Below are 19,831 nucleotides of genomic sequence, written 5' to 3' on the forward strand. Positions count from 1 at the left end.
ATATATTATAGGGCAGAGTGGCTGTCTCTTAAAACAGCATTTAAGAATTGATCATCAATGATAACAGATTACACTTTGAATAGCCTATTGTGGTAAAGCATCATATTAACTCTTTTGTATGTATATGCACATCAGTTAATTCTCATAACCACCTTGTGAGGTTGGGAAAAAATCTTAGAGATGAACAAAAAACTGAGGTTCAAAGAGGTGAATTTGCTAAGGTCACACAAAAATAAGTGGCAGGGCCACTATCTGAACCCACCCCGTTACCCTCAGATCCCTCAGACGCCCTGTCCCTTCCCACAGCCCTGCACCTAGAGAAGTGCCCCTCCAGCGCAGGCTGCTGGCATAAAGCGTCACCATACCCCACGGTGTGTGGATGGGTCTGACAGGCGTTGTTGGGATGGGTCCCCCATGCACACATCGCAATCAGTGCTGGCTCCACGGACGCGTGACAGGGGCGGTCGCACGGGCGCCGCTATCAGAAGGGCTACACGCTAAGCTGCACGCTAAGCTGCACGCCCTGCTATCACTGTTTTGAAATTCTTAACCGTTTTTGGACAAGGGGCTCTGCACTTTCATTTTGCCCCTAAAATTGTGTAGCTGCTCCTGATCCCATTTCAAATGCAGGCCTGTATACCACTGCCAACCGCCACGCCCCTAGGGAGTTTTCTGAGATGCTTAAGAATGCAAGTTTCGGCTTAACGATGCCTAATAAAAGCCTCGGACACATGGGAATCCGTGGAAACAACACCAGCCTCTAATAATACTGCTTAAGCAAATAATCTTAGATGAGAGCTTAGACAAGCCTATAAAGATATTCACCACATCCCTATTTATAAGAGCAAATCATGGAAAATAATGCAAATGCCCCCAAATTAAGACATTAACAAAGTACACTAAAATAATTTTATACAATAAATACATATAATTAGCCATGAAAAATCACTTACAAACATCACACATTTAATAAGGACAGTCCCAGGTGTAATGACAAATAATGTAAAAGTCAGAATGCCACATACAGTCTGATTTCATGTTTGTAAAAATGAGTAAATAAATTCTTGCAACTGCAGTGTGCTTCTACAGTGGAATGCTACAGAGCAATTAAAGAACAAACTATTGACACACATAAATAAGAGGACGCTCACAGGCAAGATGCAGAGCAAAAGAAAACTGAAAAAACAGAGGACAGACTATGTGATTCCATCTATGTGAAGATCAACCCCAGGCATAACTAATCGATAAGGATGGAGGTCAGAATATTGGTTTCCTCTGGGATCCCTAACTAGAAAGAGCACATACCTACAAAGGGCATGAACATATTTTGGTTTTTTTCTTGCATGTATTTTGCAACTGTTCTACCATGAACATGGAATACATGTGAAAAAAAAAGGAAGCATTAGTTTTAAATATCATAAAGAAAACTTGGAGCAAGAGTCATCCAAACTCGACCTATGTGAGGGCTGGAAGGTTTTCCTAACCTCAGACAGGAGGCTTTGGAGTCCTCCCAGACCAGAGGGGAGAACTGAGCGGAACCAGCGAGGAATGAACACCTCAATTCCTTTCAATGCTACAAGCCTCTAGAGGTCAGACTCATGTGAAATACAGCAGCCTCCCCTTCCAGCACAGAAAATGTCTCCAAATGTAGCTGTACATGCAAACCAGGAAACTGAACTCAGCTTGTCAGTTTTATTTTCCATCTCTTTGCTTAGCTACTAACATTAGTCTGGCTTAGAAAGAGGGCCACCAAGCTCCCAGGTGCTGATGCTCCAGCTGATGGAGGAGGCAGAGCCTTGATGAAGGCAGACTGTCACCAGGCTCCTGCCTGTTGTCTCATGGCCTTTATGCTGTTCTGCATGATATCCACTCCTGGTTGATGAAATATGACAATTTTTAATATCCAAACATTTTACAGATGCTAGAAACTAAAGAAAAAAAACTAGCATCTGCCACACCAAAGGAACACAACACAATGTTGACACTAATCAGACTCCAATCGCCCTTCCTCATCCTGCTTCCAGCGATAACTCTTCTCTTGCATAAATTCAACATGGAGGGCCCTCATCTGAATTTGGCTAAACTTTTCAACAGGGTGTTGTTGCTGAAAAGTGCTCCCTGTTTCCCGGGGAGCCAGATGATCGACTGGTGGTGCTTCATGAGAGCAGCAGGGACGTCGCACAAAGGAGAGCTCCGGAGGGCTGCCAGCTGGATGAGTGCGCCCCGCTGGGACCGCGGGACACTGGCTGCATAGCAGGGGCATTCAAATCACGCTGCTCAACAGATTTACCTGGAGGAGTTTTTTAAAACATCCATTTCCAGAAATAGCCCAAGCCCACAAACCTAGAATCTTCTACAGGCTTAACCTCCCCCCTGAACCCTGCCCTAACACACAACTCAAAACCAAGGGTAGGGGAGGATGGGAAATAAATCCATAGGCATTCACTGAACTAGTGCGAAAAGCCCTTACTTGTAAACGGCACAGAATGTTCTCTGGGCTAAACACCATCGTTTCCAGTTCAATCATCACCTTCATTTTCAACAAAACAGCTTACTCCATTTTTCAAAGTTAGTACTTTAAGGGCTCTCCCCTCTTTGAACACAGCATTTATATTCACCATTAGTTCCAAGAGTAACTTTCATTTATCTAGTGCCTTATACACTCCAAGTACACAGCATCCCCATTTCTTATTAACCCTTCTTATTAACACATCAAGCTGTGAGGAAGCATGGGCCAGCCTTACCCCTTTCCCCAGATGGGGACCACTGCATGGAATTTCTTACCCAATACTGTCAGACTTCCCCAGTTCTCACTTGCCCCTCCTGCCGGTTCCACCCCTGTTCACCTCCCTCCCTTCATCCCCATTTCAGCCCGTGAAAAGCACTATCTGCAACCCCTTGAGAAGATGGTCCTTCATCACCCATTCCACAAATGGCCACGAGGCCTCCTCTGCGAGCCAAGCACCAGGCCAGTCGCCAGAGGCACAGGTGCAGCAGAACGGAAAACAGAGGAGACCTGTGACGGGAACACGAACATAAAGAGCAAGCGAGTACCTTTGGGAGAGCAGTCTTGTTGAGCCAAAAAGAAGGCTCCTGCCCAGCTGTCATATTTACATGGAGAAGGCCTTGGGGCCTGGTTTTCCATCATTGGCAGTGCAGTCTAATTGTTTGATCACCCACTGGTACATGGGAGATCCTGGTCAATGTCAGTACAGGAAGTCATGTTTTGGGACAAATGCAGTGATTATTTATTCAGGCTATTAGGTCACTGTACCTGCTAGCTTTCTATCACCAGGATTGGAGATTAGAAATAATACCTAAGTTAAGTTCACAGAGCCAGAGTTTTGTAATATTGCAGGGCAAGCAAGTTTGGAGGTCAACTGCAAAGGCCAGTACTGAACACAAGGAAGTCAATGAAACATCAGATTTGCTATTGGAAACAAAGAAAAGATTTCAGAGTAAGGAAAGAAACGGACACACAAAGAAAAAATGCCCAACAATTAGTCCCTTGAAACATGCAATTATCCTACTTGTGATTCACCAGCTGAAAATTTGAGACTTGAAATGTTTTAATCCAGGAGTTGAAAAATAAAAAATTAAAAACATTGTACACCTTATTCACAGAATGAAGACTATTCAGATGAGTAGCTTCAATTATAAGGAACATTTATAAGAACTAACAACAGCTGCTCATCCCATTAATTTAATCTGTGTGTAAAGATTGACTTTGGCTTGTTTCTTTCACTACATTCCAGGAGAAAATTTTTTGATATTTTATAGAAGTTGAATTGCCATATCAGATGTGATTAATGCACACTCTACTAGCCTGGGTACTTTTAAATCTCAGAAGTCTGACCTGTAAGCATCAATGGCTAAGCAGAAACTTTCAGACATAGGAAGGTGAAGACATGGGCCGTGAGGGTGCTCAATGCGAGAATGGAAGTGTTGGGAATAAGGAAATTAAGAACTAAATTTCCTCTAATAGACAAGAACCACATTGTAGCTAAAAGGAAATGATAAGGGAGACACAGGACAGTTAAGCAAACATCCCGTGTCTAGCAGACGCTCTCCCCTGGATAGGCTAGATAAGCAATGCTTTGTAGTTTTTAATGAGAAAATAGAAAACTAGCTAGCTAGAGCCAGGAGATTACTAGGTTAATGAACAAACAGCCTGCCTTCCCACCTTATGCAAGAATGCTTGGTTTGAAATTCCCACGCGCGGTCTTTGTAAGCGAATTGCTAACTGCCATGTCTGCTTCTGTATAACGCTTGCTTGCCCGCCCCTATATAAGAACGTAGTTGTAAGCGCTCGGCGTGTCTCTCGTTTGCAGCTCCTTGTGGGCACTGTGTCGCTGGACACTTTAAGAGTTCGCCCCTGCGCAGGTTAAACTTGGCCAATAAAGTAACATCTTTGATACCCTGAAAGTCTCCGATATTGGTTCTCGCGTGTCCTGGATGCCACAGGAAGAATGCCCATGTTACTCAAAAGCAAAAACACCCGGCTCTGTAACATCATAAAGAGTGCATGCCCACTGATGGTGATAACCTAAACCTTGCTTCAAGATAACAGACACTAATAGTTATCACAAAAAACACCAACCACTACAGTGAAAAAGCAAAGCCCAAGAAAATACTTTTACAAGATGATTGATTATCTTTTACTTTATTTGAATAAGGTAAATGTCCACAATGAAAAACAAATCAAATGCATATCAGTTATAGTCCCACATAGTGCAATGAAAAATAAGGAAGAGAAGCAGAAGCTAACAAATAAATGTATTTTAAAGAACAGAAGCAAACCCCAGATCATAAGAAATGAATACACTTATCTCAGAATGGAAGGTTCTAGAGAACAGAAACCATGACTTTTCCTTCTGAGAAATCTAAAACAATATATTCCATTCTAAACCTCCAAAAGAAAAGGCCTGGGTCCTGCTTGATACATTAAATAAGGCCCATTCCTACAAGAGCTGACTTTTCATTTTTATGTTTTTATTTCTATGTTCTGATAGAGCACAAGCGTCCAAGGGAACATCACGTGTCAGCCTTGTGCTCCTGACTCTGGAAACTCAGGCAGCTCAGCAGAGCGCCATACACGATGCCTGGGTCTGCAGCAGCCACTGCCGCCCGCAGGGACCAAGGAGAAAACACAAACACAGGCGAATCCAGTCCCTGCCAAATGTGTGTATGGACCCCAGGTGCCTTCTCTCCAGTGCCCAAATCTCACTCAGGAACTAATACAGAAGGGATCCTCCTCCCATGACTCGAGAACTGAAGAGCTCTTATCTCCAGAGATGATGTGCTGAATGAGCTCAAAATCACAGCACGGAATATCTTCCTGTAACCTACAGGCAAACAGCTATAAACACTGTTTCTATATTAAGCTAATGTAGTCTGAAGGTTAGAGTGGTGTGGACTTTCAAGGTTCTGATGATAACAATAATAAAGGCAATAATACTAAGCATGAACATTTATTGACCACTATGAGCAGGCACTGTTCTAAGCTCCCCACATGCACTATCTACTTGATTGTCACAGCGGCCCTCTGAGGCAGGGATTTTATCCCCTTCACACTGACAAGGAAACTGAGGCTTAGAGAAGTGACGTAAATTGTGGGCTTCCTAGCCAAGGCCTAGTCAGTTCCCAGAGCCCAGGACAGGAGAGCCTGTAAGGTCGAGAGCAGCCAGGTGGGCCGCGGGAGCACAGCACATCTGGGGACTGGTGGACAAACGAGCCAGGTGTGGGAAGACAAGACAGTGCGAGGCTGCTTTAGCTCCCCTGGCTTCCCAGCTCCGGTCCCTCTCCCCCGGGAGGCCCGCTCACAGGTACAGAGATATCCCCATATTCATCTGCAAAGGTAAGTTTGTGCTACTTGTACCAAAGCATAACAAAAACAAGAGGCACCATGGCGACAAGGGTGTGCAGCATTTCCTTCTTGCTAGTGTCCTCCAATTACTTTTGTACAAGTGCCCATCCCTCCCCCATGCAGGCCTTCGGTTTCAAGGGGGACTGACCCGACGACCCCCAGCTCTGGGGGCCAATCCAGACTGGTCAGGGCCAATCAGCCCCCAGCAGTCCTCTGATCCCCTTTAATGGTCCAGAGGCCACAGGTGAACAGATTTAGAGGCCAGACTTTGGGTGGGAAACAGGCTCTCTCCCTCTCACAGGTCCCTTTTCCGGTGGACAACGAAGTATGATAACCCTAGTTGCCACTGGCAGTCATGAGGAGACCCAACTTGAAAAACAGCGGATACACAGGGTCTCTGGAACCACAGGGCACCTCGTTACAAGATAATACAGTTCCTCTCTGACAGGAAGGGCAGGGTCATTGTCAACAGCAGGGATTCTGGAGCCAAACTGCCTAGGTCTGAATCTGGCTCTGACACTGAGTGGTCATCTGACCTTGTGCAAGTTACTTCAGTTTGCAACCTGGGGATGCTAACAGTTCCAACAGCATAGGGTTCTTGTGAAGATTAAATACATCTATACCCATACACATGCAGGTGTCTGTGTGTATTAACACACACATACATATATCAAGCACTTAAAACAGTGCCTGGCACACAGCAAACATATGTAAGTGCCAGCTGGCACTGCCTGAGCCAGGACTTCTGTGACTGGCCCTGAAAGGCAGCCTGACTGATAGGGCAGAAGGGACAGAGTAAGTGCGGGAGGGCTTCTCTGGGGCACAGAGTGCCAAGCTGGGCTCCGGAAAAGTGGGATGAAAGTGGAACACACCACATCAACTCTGTCTCCCAAAAAGGAGATAAACTCCACTTCTTAAAAACTGCAGGAAGAACATGTCCAGTGAAGTCAATTACAGGAAGAAAGCACGTTAGAAAACTGTTGCAAGGTGACAGAGACGGTGGGGAGGCGGAGGGGCTCTTGAGTAAGGAGGCGCCGCGATGGCGTCAGCAGGAAGCCCACGCTGGGTCTGCGCACAGAGACACAGGGCGAGGCGCAGTCAGAGTCCACGGGAAGACCACTGCGAGCTCATCTCGGCAGTGGGGAGAGGCCACGCTCAAGGACAGGATGACATCTGGTTTCCCATCACACCCGCACCTGCTAACCAACACATAGCGTCCAGGTCTAATTTTAGACTCAGCAGCCGTGACAGCTGTTTTTTTTTCTTTTAAACAAATTGTCCATATTTCATCTCCGGGTGCCATGGCTAGCCATTACTCTCACGTTCCCTGGCAAAGGAGGGAATGAAAATAATCATGTGTCCTTTCTTTGCCATCCCCCCAAGATTACCTCACTCAGACACCTGCCTGAAGTGCCTTTCTAAATCCATGTCAAGAGCTAAGAAAATATGTTTCCTAGAGTCCAGCTCACAGCTTGCATCACATCATCCCTTGCTCAGAAACCTTCGTGTAGCTACATGGTGCTAAAAAGACAAAACCCACCATTCATACGTAACCGGGGATCCAAAGCACCCTGCAGTTTCCTATAAACCCACTCCTTAGAAAAGTCCCTATTGCTACCAGCTTCTTTGCTCAGGTATCAAGTCCATGACAACCGGACTCACATCTTGGCAACTCGTTGACTCTAACACCTTGAGCAAGTTATTCAACCTAAGCTTCAAAACACTGCCTGCGAAGAATCTAGCTATGACCTTGACAGAGCAAGTGTCAATAAATATTGGCCTACTGTGTCAGGAATCTGAAAGAGAGTGTGTTGGAGAGGACAAGAATATAACAAACCAAATAAAAAAGGAAAGTATAATCGGTCACATCTTTCTACAGAGGAATCTAGAAATATGTATGAAAAGATAAAATGCACATAACCTTTGACCCAGAAATCCCATTTTGCTCCATCTACTTTAAAAGGTCATTGAGTACATGGGGAAATGTGTAATCATGGGGATTTCATCATAGCATTGCTTGTAATAGCCAAAAACCTAAATGCCTATTAGAAATGAGCCAAGAAAATCACGCTCACTATTGCTAGGTGATGACAATTATTTCTTCGTTTTCCAGAACTGTTTAATATTTTGCACAAGATGCATGTATCATTTTTCTCAGAATAAGAGTGACAATTTAAAAAATAAGATTTAAAAAAATATATGAAGGAAAAGAATCCTGAAGGATGTCTTCCCTACCTAGACTTTGAGAGCCAATTATTTTATATCTCACTGATGAAGGTTTGGTTCAGCTTTTCAGGCCAGCCAATGGCCAGGATAACTGAGAAAATTGAGGCTGAAACAAAGTACATGAAATGAAAGACTTTTGTGTTTTTGTGTCTCATAAATGAGACAATTCTGTCCTTTTACTTCTATATACAAAAAAAAAGACTCTATTTGCTGGCTATGCTTAATCCCAAATATCTAAGCTCTGTGTGAGGTTCTTGTCAGCAGGGAGACTGAGAAAAAAAAAACTAATGCGCAGTTCAAAGCAAACCCAACAGATGCGATTAAGACTTGGCATTGACACCCATTCAGTGCACGGCATTCTGGAACTATCATGGCATATCTGGAATTGTGGGGAGCAGTAGTGATTTGGACAAGGGACAGGGCTTTAGAATGGATTTAAGATTTTGGGGTTTTAGTTATTTGGATTTGAGGGTCTTAATGTTTCCATTAAAATGATAGGTACACAATTTTAAAATTTTTCAAACCATACAGGACAATACCAAAAAATGCAGTAAATGACCCTCTGAAGTCACAGTTCATAGTAACAATCACCATTCACATTTGGGGCTTGTTATACTTTGCTTCTATTTTTAAGCCTAATAAAAATAATTCATCACTCCTCATTCATTATATTGGCAAAATTGAAAAATATGTTAGTATGGGGGACTTCCGGCAAGATGGAGGAATAGGTGGACGCACCGTGCCTCCTCGCACAACCAAGATTAGAAAACCAATAATTTACAACAATAATTTACTATCAGAATAACACCCAGACCCAGCAGAGGATTTATCTGAATGGAAGTCGGGCAGCCGAGAAGTTGAAGTAGACGCGTTCATCCAGACTGGTAGAAGACGAGCTGGGCGGGCGCGGGGCTGGCTCAGGTCGGCGGAGCGCGGAGGTCGGGGGAAGGTTTGGCGCGAAATCGGCGCAAAAGCCATCCGGCGCGCAAAAAGGCAGCGGTGATCCCTGAGTACGCAAGCTGCGGCTGGCAGACCCAGAGGGGCAGCGATTGTGGACCAGGGCAGAGCTCGCGGCCCAGAAGCCCAGACAAGGGTCTGAGTCCAGGGGAACGGAACTACCGCCATTGTTTTCTCCCGCCCCGCCCCGCCCCCACATATAACGTCACAATCTAGCGACTGGGGTGCCCAGCCCTGGTGAGCGCCTAAGGCTCTGCCCCCCACCGTAACAAGAGCAACCAGACCGGAAAAAAAAAAAAAGGAGAGACAGGGGGAAAAAACAAAAAACAAAAAACTATGTTTTCAACAGAGCAGGTCAGTCCCCCAGGACTCATCCTTTTGAGTGACCAAGAACTAGTCAATCTATCAGATGCGCAGTTCAAAACACTGGTGATGAAAGCTCACAGAACTGGTTGATTTTGGATGAAATTTAGATGAAAGAATGCAGATTACCATAAAACAGATGCAGGAAGACACGCGGAGGAGAGACAATAGTGAAAGGAAGGAATATGAGTCTCAAAACAATACAGTGGACCAGAAGGAAGATAGAATCAACCAAGCAGGAAAGCATGATGAAATAAGAATTCAAAAAATTGAGGAAAAGATTAAGAGCATCCAAGACACCTTTAAACGTTCCAATATCCGAATTATAGGGGTACCAGAATCGGAAGGGGAAAAGCAACAGATTGAGCACATATTTGAACAAATAATAAAGGAGAACTTCCCCAATCTGGCAAAGGGAACAGTCTTCCAAGAAATCCAAGAAGCTCAGAGAGCCCCAAAGAAGTTGGACCCAAGAAGAAACACACCAAGGCACATCATAATTACATTAGCCAAGGTAAAAACGAAGGAGAGAATCCTAGAAGCAGCAAGAGGTAAGGGGACAGTAACCTACAAAGGAGTTCCCATCAGACTGTCAGCTGATTTCTCCAAAGAGACCTTACAGGCAAGAAGGGGCTGGAAAGAAATATTCCAAGTCATGAAAGACAAGGACCTACAACCCAGATTGCTCTATCCAGCAAAGCTTTCATTTAGAATGGAAGGGCAGATAAAGTGCTTCTCAGATAAGGTCAAGTTAAAGGAGTTCATCATCACCAAGCCCTTATTTTATGAAATGCTAAAGGGACTTATCTAAGAAAAGAAGATAAAGAAAAAACATGTATAGTAAAAGGACAGCAAACTCACAAATATTAACAACCACACCTAAAGCAAAACCAAAAGAAACTAAGTAAACAATTAGAACAGGAACAGAACCACAGAAATGGAGGGCACATGGAGGGTTAGCAGCAGGGGGGTGGGAGGAGGAGAGAGGGGGAAAAGGTATAGAGAATAAGTAGCATAGAATGTAGGTTGAAAATAGATAGGGGGAGGGCAAGAATAGTATGGGAAATGTAGAAACTAAAGAACTCATAAGTATGACACATGGACATGAACTAAAGGGGGAAATGTGGGTGGGAGGGGGGTACAGGGTGGAGGGGAGAGAAGGGGGGAAATGGGACAACTGTAATAGCATAATCAATAAAATATATTAAAAAACAAAAAACAAAAAACAAAAAAAAAAGAAAAGAAAAATATGTTAGTATTAAGTGCTGGCAATATTGTAGGGAGATAAATGCTCAGGAACCATTGATGAGAGTACAAATTAATGTATTAACACATTGGAGGAAATTTGATGGAATTTGTATAAACTAAAAATGTGTGTGTCCTGAGGACACACCATACAGCCTTCTTTTACTGAGCTGTAACTCACATACCATAAAACCCACCCAGTGGTTCTAGTTTATTAACAGAATTGTACAACCACCACCATTAGTTCCAGAACATTTCATCACCCAAAAAGAAACTCCATACCCATTCAAAGTCATCCTCTACTCTCCTTGCCCTCTTGCCCAGAGTAGGAATCTATTTTCTACCCCTATGCCTGTTCTGGACATTTCAGACAAAATGACTCGTAAAATATCTGGACATTTGTAACTGGCTTCTTTTACTTCACATGATGTTTTCAAGATTCATCCATGTTGTAACATGAATCATTGCTCCATTTCCTTTTATGGCTGAACAATATGCCATTGTATGGGTGTACAACATTTGTTCATATTTCACCAGTTGATGGACATATGGCTTGTTTCTCTATTCTTCCTATGATGAGTAATGGTGCTATGCCAAGTTTCTCTGTGGACATGTTTTCAACACAGTGTAGAAAGGCTGGGCCAACTGATAACTCTCTGTTTAACTTTTGAGGCACTGACAAACTGTCCTCTACAGACGCTGCACTTTCCTGGCAGTATATGCAGTTCCAGTTTGTCCACATCCTCTCCAACACTTGTTATTGTAAGTCTTTCAGTACAGCCATCCTAGCACGTTTGAAGTGGTATCTCATCGTGGTTTTCATTTGCATCTTCCTATGACTAGTGACGTTGAGCATATTTGCAGATGCTTATTGGCCATCTGTATAGGTTTTTGGAAAATATCTACTCAAAATTTTGCCCATCTTTTCACTGGGTTGTCTTTTTTATTATTAAGTTGTGATAGTGATATGACAGATACTAGGACCCTTATCTGATATAAACTTTGCAAATATTTTCTCCCATTCTCTGGACTGCTGTTTTCATCTTCTTGACAATATTATTTGAAGCACAAAAGTGTTCAATTTGATGCAATCAATTTTACCTATTTTTGTTTTGTTGTTTGAGCTTTTTGGTGTCATATCTAAAAAATCACTGTCTAATCCAAGATTACAAAGATTCACACCTATGTTTTCTCCTAACAATTGTACAGTCTTAACTCTTACATGTAGGTCTTTGACCCATTCTGACTCAACTTTGTATTTGGTGTGAGGTAGACATCCAACTTCATTCTTTCATTTGTGAATATTTAATTGTGCCAGCACCATTTGTTGAAAAAAATATTCTTCCCCCATTGAATTGTCTTGACATATAACTTTTAAAAATATACCTCCAATGAGCTTGATTATGGTAGTGATTACACATCTGTATAGATCTTTGTCAAAACTCATAGAACTGTACACTAAGAAGAATAAATTTTATTGTCTGTAAATAATACCTCAATAAACCTGAGGTTAAAAATTCTACTTCAGAGAAACATTCATACAGCACTTACAAGGATCACATGCCTTACCAATATTGCAGTTGTTTGTAATAAAAAGAAACTGAAAACCACCAGAACATTTGTCAAAAAGGAAAAAGCTAAATAGAATATGGATGATTATAAGGTTGAAGTTGATGCAACAGTTCAAAGGAATATGCTATATTTTATACATATAATAAAGTTTAGAAATGTTCTATTAAGCAAAAAAGATAAAGGCACAATGATTCACAGAATGAAAGTGTGTATGTATGAAATCATATACAAAACCATAGTCTATAGGCTCTGTGAATACACATGTAAGTACGTAAAAGTATCTCTTAAAAGTCTAGAAAAATACTGAGCATGGTAATATCACTCGCTGCCTCTGGAGAAGGCAAAAGACATCGGGATGTAATAGGGTGGCCAGAAAGGCACTGAACACTATCATTTTCCCTCCAAAGGGAAATCTATTCATTAGTCACTCATGTGATTAAATATTAATAATGTGCAATTTATGTGAGTTGTAAACAGAGGTTAAAAGGATGAAATCACAGCTGTTTAATACATGTGTGCATTTGTGCATCCCTGCACCCCCCCTACGTGTACACACACATCTTCACACACACACACAGAGGTGACCTTACCAATTTGGATTCTCCACACTTTCTCGAAAGACAGACTCTTCCTTCATGGATGCATACTGGGTCCACGTAAGGCAGTGACTCTGTATAGCCATGTTTCTCTCCTGAGGATTGAGCCACGACTCCTCTTCTAACTGGATGTCGGGCACCTTTAAAATGCTCACCTGTCCAACAGAGGAAGGAGGGCTTTCTCAGTTTAGGAAGAGCAGGCTACGTGAGGGTTGTGCCCAGAAGTGCTTTCGGTCTTGGATAATTAGGAGGACAAGTGATCCTGATACATGGATGAAGGTTCACCAATGGCCCTAAGTCCTTCAAAACCAAGCATGCTGCGACCTTACTAAATGCTGGTGAGGACATGCAGACAGCCCAGGATTTATGCAGGCTGCACAGTCCCTAGCCTGAGCTCCCTAACTGCTAAACACTAAGCAAATTACAGCCTCCTCCAGGTCTCCTCTAGGGCCGGTTATGGCCTTCTTAAATTGATGGATTCTAATCGGGCCCACTTACGGGCTCACGTGCAGGACGATAGCAGGTAAAATATTTTCTTCATTTTAAACCCTGTTCAATACCTCGAAATGTATGCTCTCCTAGGTGGAAGAGACATGGAAAACAACAAAGGCAGAACTGTAGAAGTCAGAGGTGTCCTTAAATTATTTAAGAATTGAGATACAACACAAAGTGGAATGCCTTTCTAAATAATAGATTCAAGGCATATATAGAGAGAGCAAAGCAGGCAGGGTACACACTCCATGGAAAACGCCCAGAATAATTTGCTGCCCATATTGCAACATGTTTTACCATCTGAACAATAAAAGAAAGTTCCTTTCCACTGTCCTATCACCTTTCTTTCCACACAAGCATGTGGCAGCATCTTAGTTCGTGATAAGGAAGTGACAGAAGCCGACACTTATTCTACACACAGCTCAGCGATGTAATTTGCAAGCTAATAGGCAGGAGCCCCGCTGGGTCCCACAGCACAGGTAGAATCACTTCCGGACTGAAACGATCACCTGAGACATTTTTAAAAGTGTAAATCAGGATGGTCCCCTCTTACTTCCTAATGATTCTGAGCAACGTGATTAAAAATTTCCACTTACCTTTTCCTCAACAATCACCAGGTGTGCTGAAGGATTTCAAAGAGAGAAAACAATTTGCCATTGTGAAGATTCGGTGAGCAATGCCATCACTTTGCAGAAACATACACAAAAGGGCTTACAGAGAGCACTGAGGACATTATACTCCCCGAAATAATGGTTCTCTGGCAGTGAAATAAAAAGGAAGCTTTAATCTCCCTTACTAAAGATCTCACTAAATATTTACCATCTGATCATTCTGACCTAAGGGTCGTATCTGACCACGGACAGATAGGGAAAGATGGTCACTTTGAGTAAAATGTCCAAGGCATCTTTAAAATAATTGCAGACCGGCTCTACGTCCTCTAAGGGCCTTCCAGCAAAGAGAGAGACCTGGGAACTGAGGGAAAAGCTCTCTCCATGGGCAGCAGCCAGAACCGAGGGTGGAAATGAAGGGCCTTCTTCCTCTGAAGGGCCGTGAGGTAGGCGAGCCGGGAAGCTGTAGCACTCCTTTCCATCAGAGAATGCTCTGTCCATGACTACTGGAAAACTACCCAATGTTACACCAAAGCTGGGGAAATTTTGAAATGAATTTACCTTCCTTAAAATTTCTGGAACCACATTTCGACAGATTGCTATCCTCTTTCTATAGACGACTCCTGTTGATACATCTAGAAACAGAAAAATTTTACACTCAAAGGAATGTTTCAGGAAATGTACTCTTTGTCTCAAGATCAATAAAACTGTTCATGCCAACCTCAATGTTCTAGAGGTAGAAATCCTAAAGAAAATGTTTAACTCAACGCTTAGTCTCTGACCACTTTTCTGGGCCAGCTCACTCCAAACACACTCATCTGTGATCAAAGAATACATGCACAACAGCCACTCACAAGTGCACCTTCTCAAGTCAACGATGAAAGAATCACAAATTGGTCACTGCTATGCACGCCAATGACAATGGCCAACGAGCCCCCTGCTCAACTCACACACAGAGAATGTTTTAATGAGAGCAAGAGCGAGAGCGAGAGAGAGAGTGAGAGTGAGAGAGCCAGGTTCTGCCACCGTCTGAACCAAACATGTTTTCAAGCCCAGACTTCTGGATACAAAATTTAAACTTATAATTAATTATATTAAGCATACATTTTTCTCACAGGCTCCCTGTGACTGGAACTACTCTGTTTTGGAAGGAAGTTTCCAGAATAGCACCAGCGATGTAAAAAAAAAAAATCAGTAAATGTGAGATACGAGAAAGGGAGACCATGTAAGAGAAAAAGACAAACTTTGAAGTGCTTCCGTTTGCTCTGGGAGTGACTGTGACTCGGCCACACCCTGCGACGTTTCCCGCAGCTCTGGCTGTAGGATCCCTGGGTCTCGGTGCAAACAAGCTTCTGACTGTTCTGAAGCTGCTGAGAGGGCGAGAAACTGGCTCGTCTTCTCTGCCACCTGGCACCCCTTCGGCCGTCTCATCCAGCGTTTGTGGCACACGTCCTGAAAGTGGACGAGCCGCTCCTGGCAGCCAGGATGCCCTTGTCCCTGCTAGCAATCCTAATTAGCGTTCCTATACCACTCTGGCATATGTCCACTGTTCTCTCATTCCATCTGCACAACAATCGAAAAGCAGGTTTATTACCTGCCCATTTAACTGATGAAGAAATTGAGGCTGCAAGGAGTTAGGTTATATAGATAGTAACAAAATCAGGACTCAAAATCAGATTTTTCTGATGCCAAATAACAAGTTCCTCCCACACTGAGTGCAGGTACCTGAGAAAATGTTTTTTAAAATATGTTTGTAAGAGTTATAGAAGTGCAGTAAATAACCTCACAAGCAAAAGACAGTGTCCTGTTCACCAAGCACAGACAAGGCCTCAGAGTCACGCAATGAACAGTAGCTTCTCACATGTCTCCTCAGGAGACTCAGGACACGTTCGACCACAGTCTGGGGGTCTCCAAAGGTTCAGGCAATGCTCATGTTCATCATTACAGGGCCCTGCATGGCCCAGTTCTCAAGTTTAAATACTGAGAGTGAAACCGCTTCTGCAGGACATGTGAGTGACAGGGAACAGCTAAGATTCCCTTACTCTAGTCCAGGGGTCAGTAAACACTTTCTTCAAAGGGCCAGAGGGTAAATGGTTTAAGGTTCATGAGCCCTGTAATCTCTGTTGCAACAACTCAACTCTGCTGTTGCCACAAGAAAGCAGCCATCGATGCAATCTAAACAAACAGGCATAGCTGAGTGCCAATAAAACTTTATTTACAATAGCAGGCCACACAAGCATAATCTATCAACCCCTGCTCTAGTCAATAATGAGCCATATTAAGCACAGGTGTGACTCCACACTCTAATTGCTTTACAATCACATCTCACATACATGCTATTAATTGCATCCATTTGCCATCTATAAAATGATATATGATATCAGGATCTAGCCTTGCGACCTTGGGCGAGTTCTTTCTGCCTCTGTCCTGGTTTCTTTGTTCATTAAATAGGAGTAATAATAATCCCTACCCCATACACTCTTCTGAAGATTACGTGAGTTAATAAAAGAAAATGTGCCTGGCACTTAGTAAGTGCTCAAAAATGTTAGCAGTTAAAACTGGCATCAATGGTTAACTGAGACAGAGACGAGAGCATAGTAGGCAAGTCTTCTCTTGCTGTTACTGCGGGTGCTCTTTCCCACCAGTGCCCTCAGATACAGAGACACACCTGTTTAACACATAGCAGGCCACACACACACAAACACACATCTTTACAAAAATCGGCATCACTGAATGACCACCGCTGAAGGGAGGTCAATGCAGAGAACTTACCTCGTCTTTCCTCCACAGTTCTGACAGAGATGACATTTTTATCCATGGGGTTGGGGTACTGAAAGGGAGCAGATAAAGAAGAATCACCACCCACCTTTTACCACAGTGAGTTATTTCACAGTAACCTCAGTGATGTGAGGAACAGGAAGCATCTTCCCTGTGATGTCTAAGTCCACTTTCTTACCGAGGGTCTTGAGTTCACTGTTTCGACCTCAGTAAGTGAGGTGCTCTCGTCAGCGGGGCCTTAAGAAAATCTGGGAAGAACCTTCCTCAGGTCCAACCTAGCCCATGATACAGAGGGGGAGGCTAAGTTAAACGAGTCAATAAATAATATTGTTAATATTGAACCAGCCTTATTGAATCAAGAGTGTTCTTTTGTGCCAGGCACTGTGCTCAATGCTTTACTTGCACAATCTTGTTTAAATCCCTTAACAGCCCCTTGCTGTGACGGGGTTGTGTGATGTCACTGTCCCAACTTTCAGAAATGGAACCTGAACGAAGCTCAGAGAGCTCAGGCTCACCCAGCTAGTGTGGGTGGGAGAGCCGGGACATTCAACCAGGCCTGATGCAGAGGGAGTTCCTTCACTACTACCCTGAACCACTGCCAGTAGCCGGGTTAACGTCACAGGAGTATGATGATGGCAGTACCCTCGTAGTCTACGCCAGGTCCTCAATAAAGAGCCCATTTATTGACCAAATTCCCCTGGGAGACAGCTTGGATATAAGGCTGCTGAAAGTTTCCATTTTTGTCCCAGGCAGTTTATATACATCATTTCAGTTTAATTCTCAAAAGTATCCCATGAGCTATATGCTGTTTTTCCCTTTTCACATGTGAGAAGTAAGGCTCAGATAAAGTAAATCATTTGCTCAAAACCAGCCAGCTAATGAGCGCGGGGACTGTAATTTACTCACAGGCACTCTCTGTGGCTGTCAAAGCCTGTCCACCCAGCCCACGCTCCAACCACCAAGTTACTCAGACCCAACGCTTTCCACTGCCCAGATGCAAAACGGGAGACTGAAAGAACAGAAGGGACTTCCTCAAAGCCACCGGACAGACAGAGCGGCCGCTGACTCGGGCCTACCGAGCGCCCCTTGGGCTCTTTTCCCCAGAGGTTTACTGCTTCACCACGAGATCAAATCTGGAAATTACAGGGAGTCATATCCAAGGCCTCATAAGGTGCGAAGGGGAGGTGAGAGCAGCCACCTTGAACTGTAAGTTTTCTGAACCCCAGGAAACAGTATGCAAAACTCAGTGAGTCTCCCCAACCCTGCACAGCTGCATGCGTGCCTGTGCGTGTGTACACACGCAAGAGGTTAACTGACTGACTGTTGAGGTTGACTGACTGACTGTTTGATTGTCAGAGAGAGGAGTCCTTCACTTTCACACATTCTTAAAGACATCTGAGGCCCCCAAGGACACTGGATTAGACCAGAGGCTCTATGAGAGCAGGAATATCATCTATTTAAGTCTCTTCTGTGTCTCCACTACGGAGCACGGTGTCTGGCACATAGCAGGCCCTCAATAAATACTTGCTGAGTGAAGGAATGAGTTGGACGATAAACCTTCCTGACCTCAGGGAACAGTTTGGAAAATAAACCTTACTCTTATTTGGGACCAGTCTGTGAAGACCAGTCTTAGTCCTCAGCAGCCTCACAGCTCATCATGCCCCCTGCCACCTCACACCTCATCATGCCCCCTGCCACCTCACACCTCATCATGCCCCCTGCCACAAACCGCCACTCACACTTCCATCCTGGCAACTGCAGTCTTGATGACCAGTCAAAAACATGGCTCTTGAAATATGTATTCATTTGTTCATTTTTACCCCAGAAAGGAAATGCCCCAAACTATGATGAGTGCTTTCTTCAAGTTTAGCCTTCAGTATCTCTTGAAGTTAATGTCCATCCTGGACAGCCAGGTTTAGCTATTCTGTTTCTTGGCAAGGGGCCTCCCTCACAAGCATGAGGGATGGAAAACTGCATCCCCCATGACGCAAAGGTGGTACGTCCTCATAGAAAAGATGGCAGCAGGGTGACTACCAGACAGAAAGGTGGGGTGGGACGAGGGAGGGGACGGTACAGGGGATACACGGTGACAGAAACAGACTTGACTTGGGATAGTGAACACACAATACAACATACAAATGATGCATCACAGAATCCTACCCCCGAAACCTATATGATTTTATTAATCAATGTCACCCCAATAAATTCAATTTTTAAAAAACTTTAAAAATATTTAAAACTCACACAGATGCCCTGAAGTGTGTGTGTGTGTGTGTGTGTGTGTGTGTGTGTGTTGTGTGTAAACTAGAACTTTCACACTAAGGTAAAGTAAGAGTACTTCCTTGACTACAGTCCTTGTTCACTCACTTTACACGCATCAACACATCCTGACTGAATATCGTAAACACAATGTCGGTGGTAGAAAGATGACTTCGCTAACCTCCGAAAGAAGCTGGGCCTGGAATCACCAGAGAAGGGCAGTGATCAAAGTTTTCCAATATCCCTTCGTTATCTGTCAAACTCCTAGAGAGTACAATTAACTCAGAACCTCACACTTCTACATAACTGTTATATTTACTTATTAGGTCAAACGGTGTCAGTTTAAATAACAGTAAAAACTCTCTATTTTTCATTCAATTTTTTTCAGTAACTCCCATGCTAGCCACTGTTCCAGGCACCAAGAACATAGTGAGAAAACAAAGTTGGAGCCACTTAAAGAGCATACGTGTTGGTTTGAGAAATGTCTTACATATATTTGTTCCCCAAACTAATATAATCAGGGGAAAATAAATCACACTAAGGGGTAATAGGAGGATGAAAAATTGTGAGACCACTGTAAAATAAATACTCAGGGGCCACCCATTGGACAATGCTTGGAAATAAAAAATAAAATAAAATGAAAGTTGTATTAGCCAAACACAAGAGACCCTGAACAATGCACTCTAAAAAAGTCATTTGCAAGATTCAAGTCATTTTCCTATGCAACCACTTTTGGAGTTGGACGGATATGAGCCGAAAGTTTCCACAGGAGAATTGGAAAAGGAATTAGAGGTTTGTTTCCAAAAGCTAAATACCATGACATAAAAGGAATGTGTTTGAAGTTTTTAAAATGTAAGGATTTATTGTGC

At 43.4% G+C, this 19,831-nt stretch overlaps 1 protein-coding gene across 2 annotated transcripts in view; it reads right to left on the reverse strand.

Moving 5' to 3' along the window:
• Positions 1–19,831, reverse strand: part of PRELID2 (PRELI domain containing 2) — a 72,120-nt gene that overhangs the window by 43,613 nt on the left and 8,676 nt on the right. For both annotated transcript variants that reach the window (XM_028529042.2, XM_028529041.2), the window contains exons 2-4: positions 16,698–16,755; positions 14,487–14,560; positions 12,820–12,980 (exon numbers count right to left, since the gene is read on the reverse strand). In XM_028529042.2, the coding sequence (XP_028384843.1) occupies positions 12,820–12,980; positions 14,487–14,560; positions 16,698–16,755 (293 nt within the window). The remainder of the gene's footprint in view (positions 1–12,819; positions 12,981–14,486; positions 14,561–16,697; positions 16,756–19,831) is intronic.

Source organism: Phyllostomus discolor, chromosome 13 (assembly GCF_004126475.2).
Source record: "Phyllostomus discolor isolate MPI-MPIP mPhyDis1 chromosome 13, mPhyDis1.pri.v3, whole genome shotgun sequence".
Classification (NCBI taxonomy): Eukaryota; Metazoa; Chordata; class Mammalia; order Chiroptera; family Phyllostomidae; genus Phyllostomus; species Phyllostomus discolor.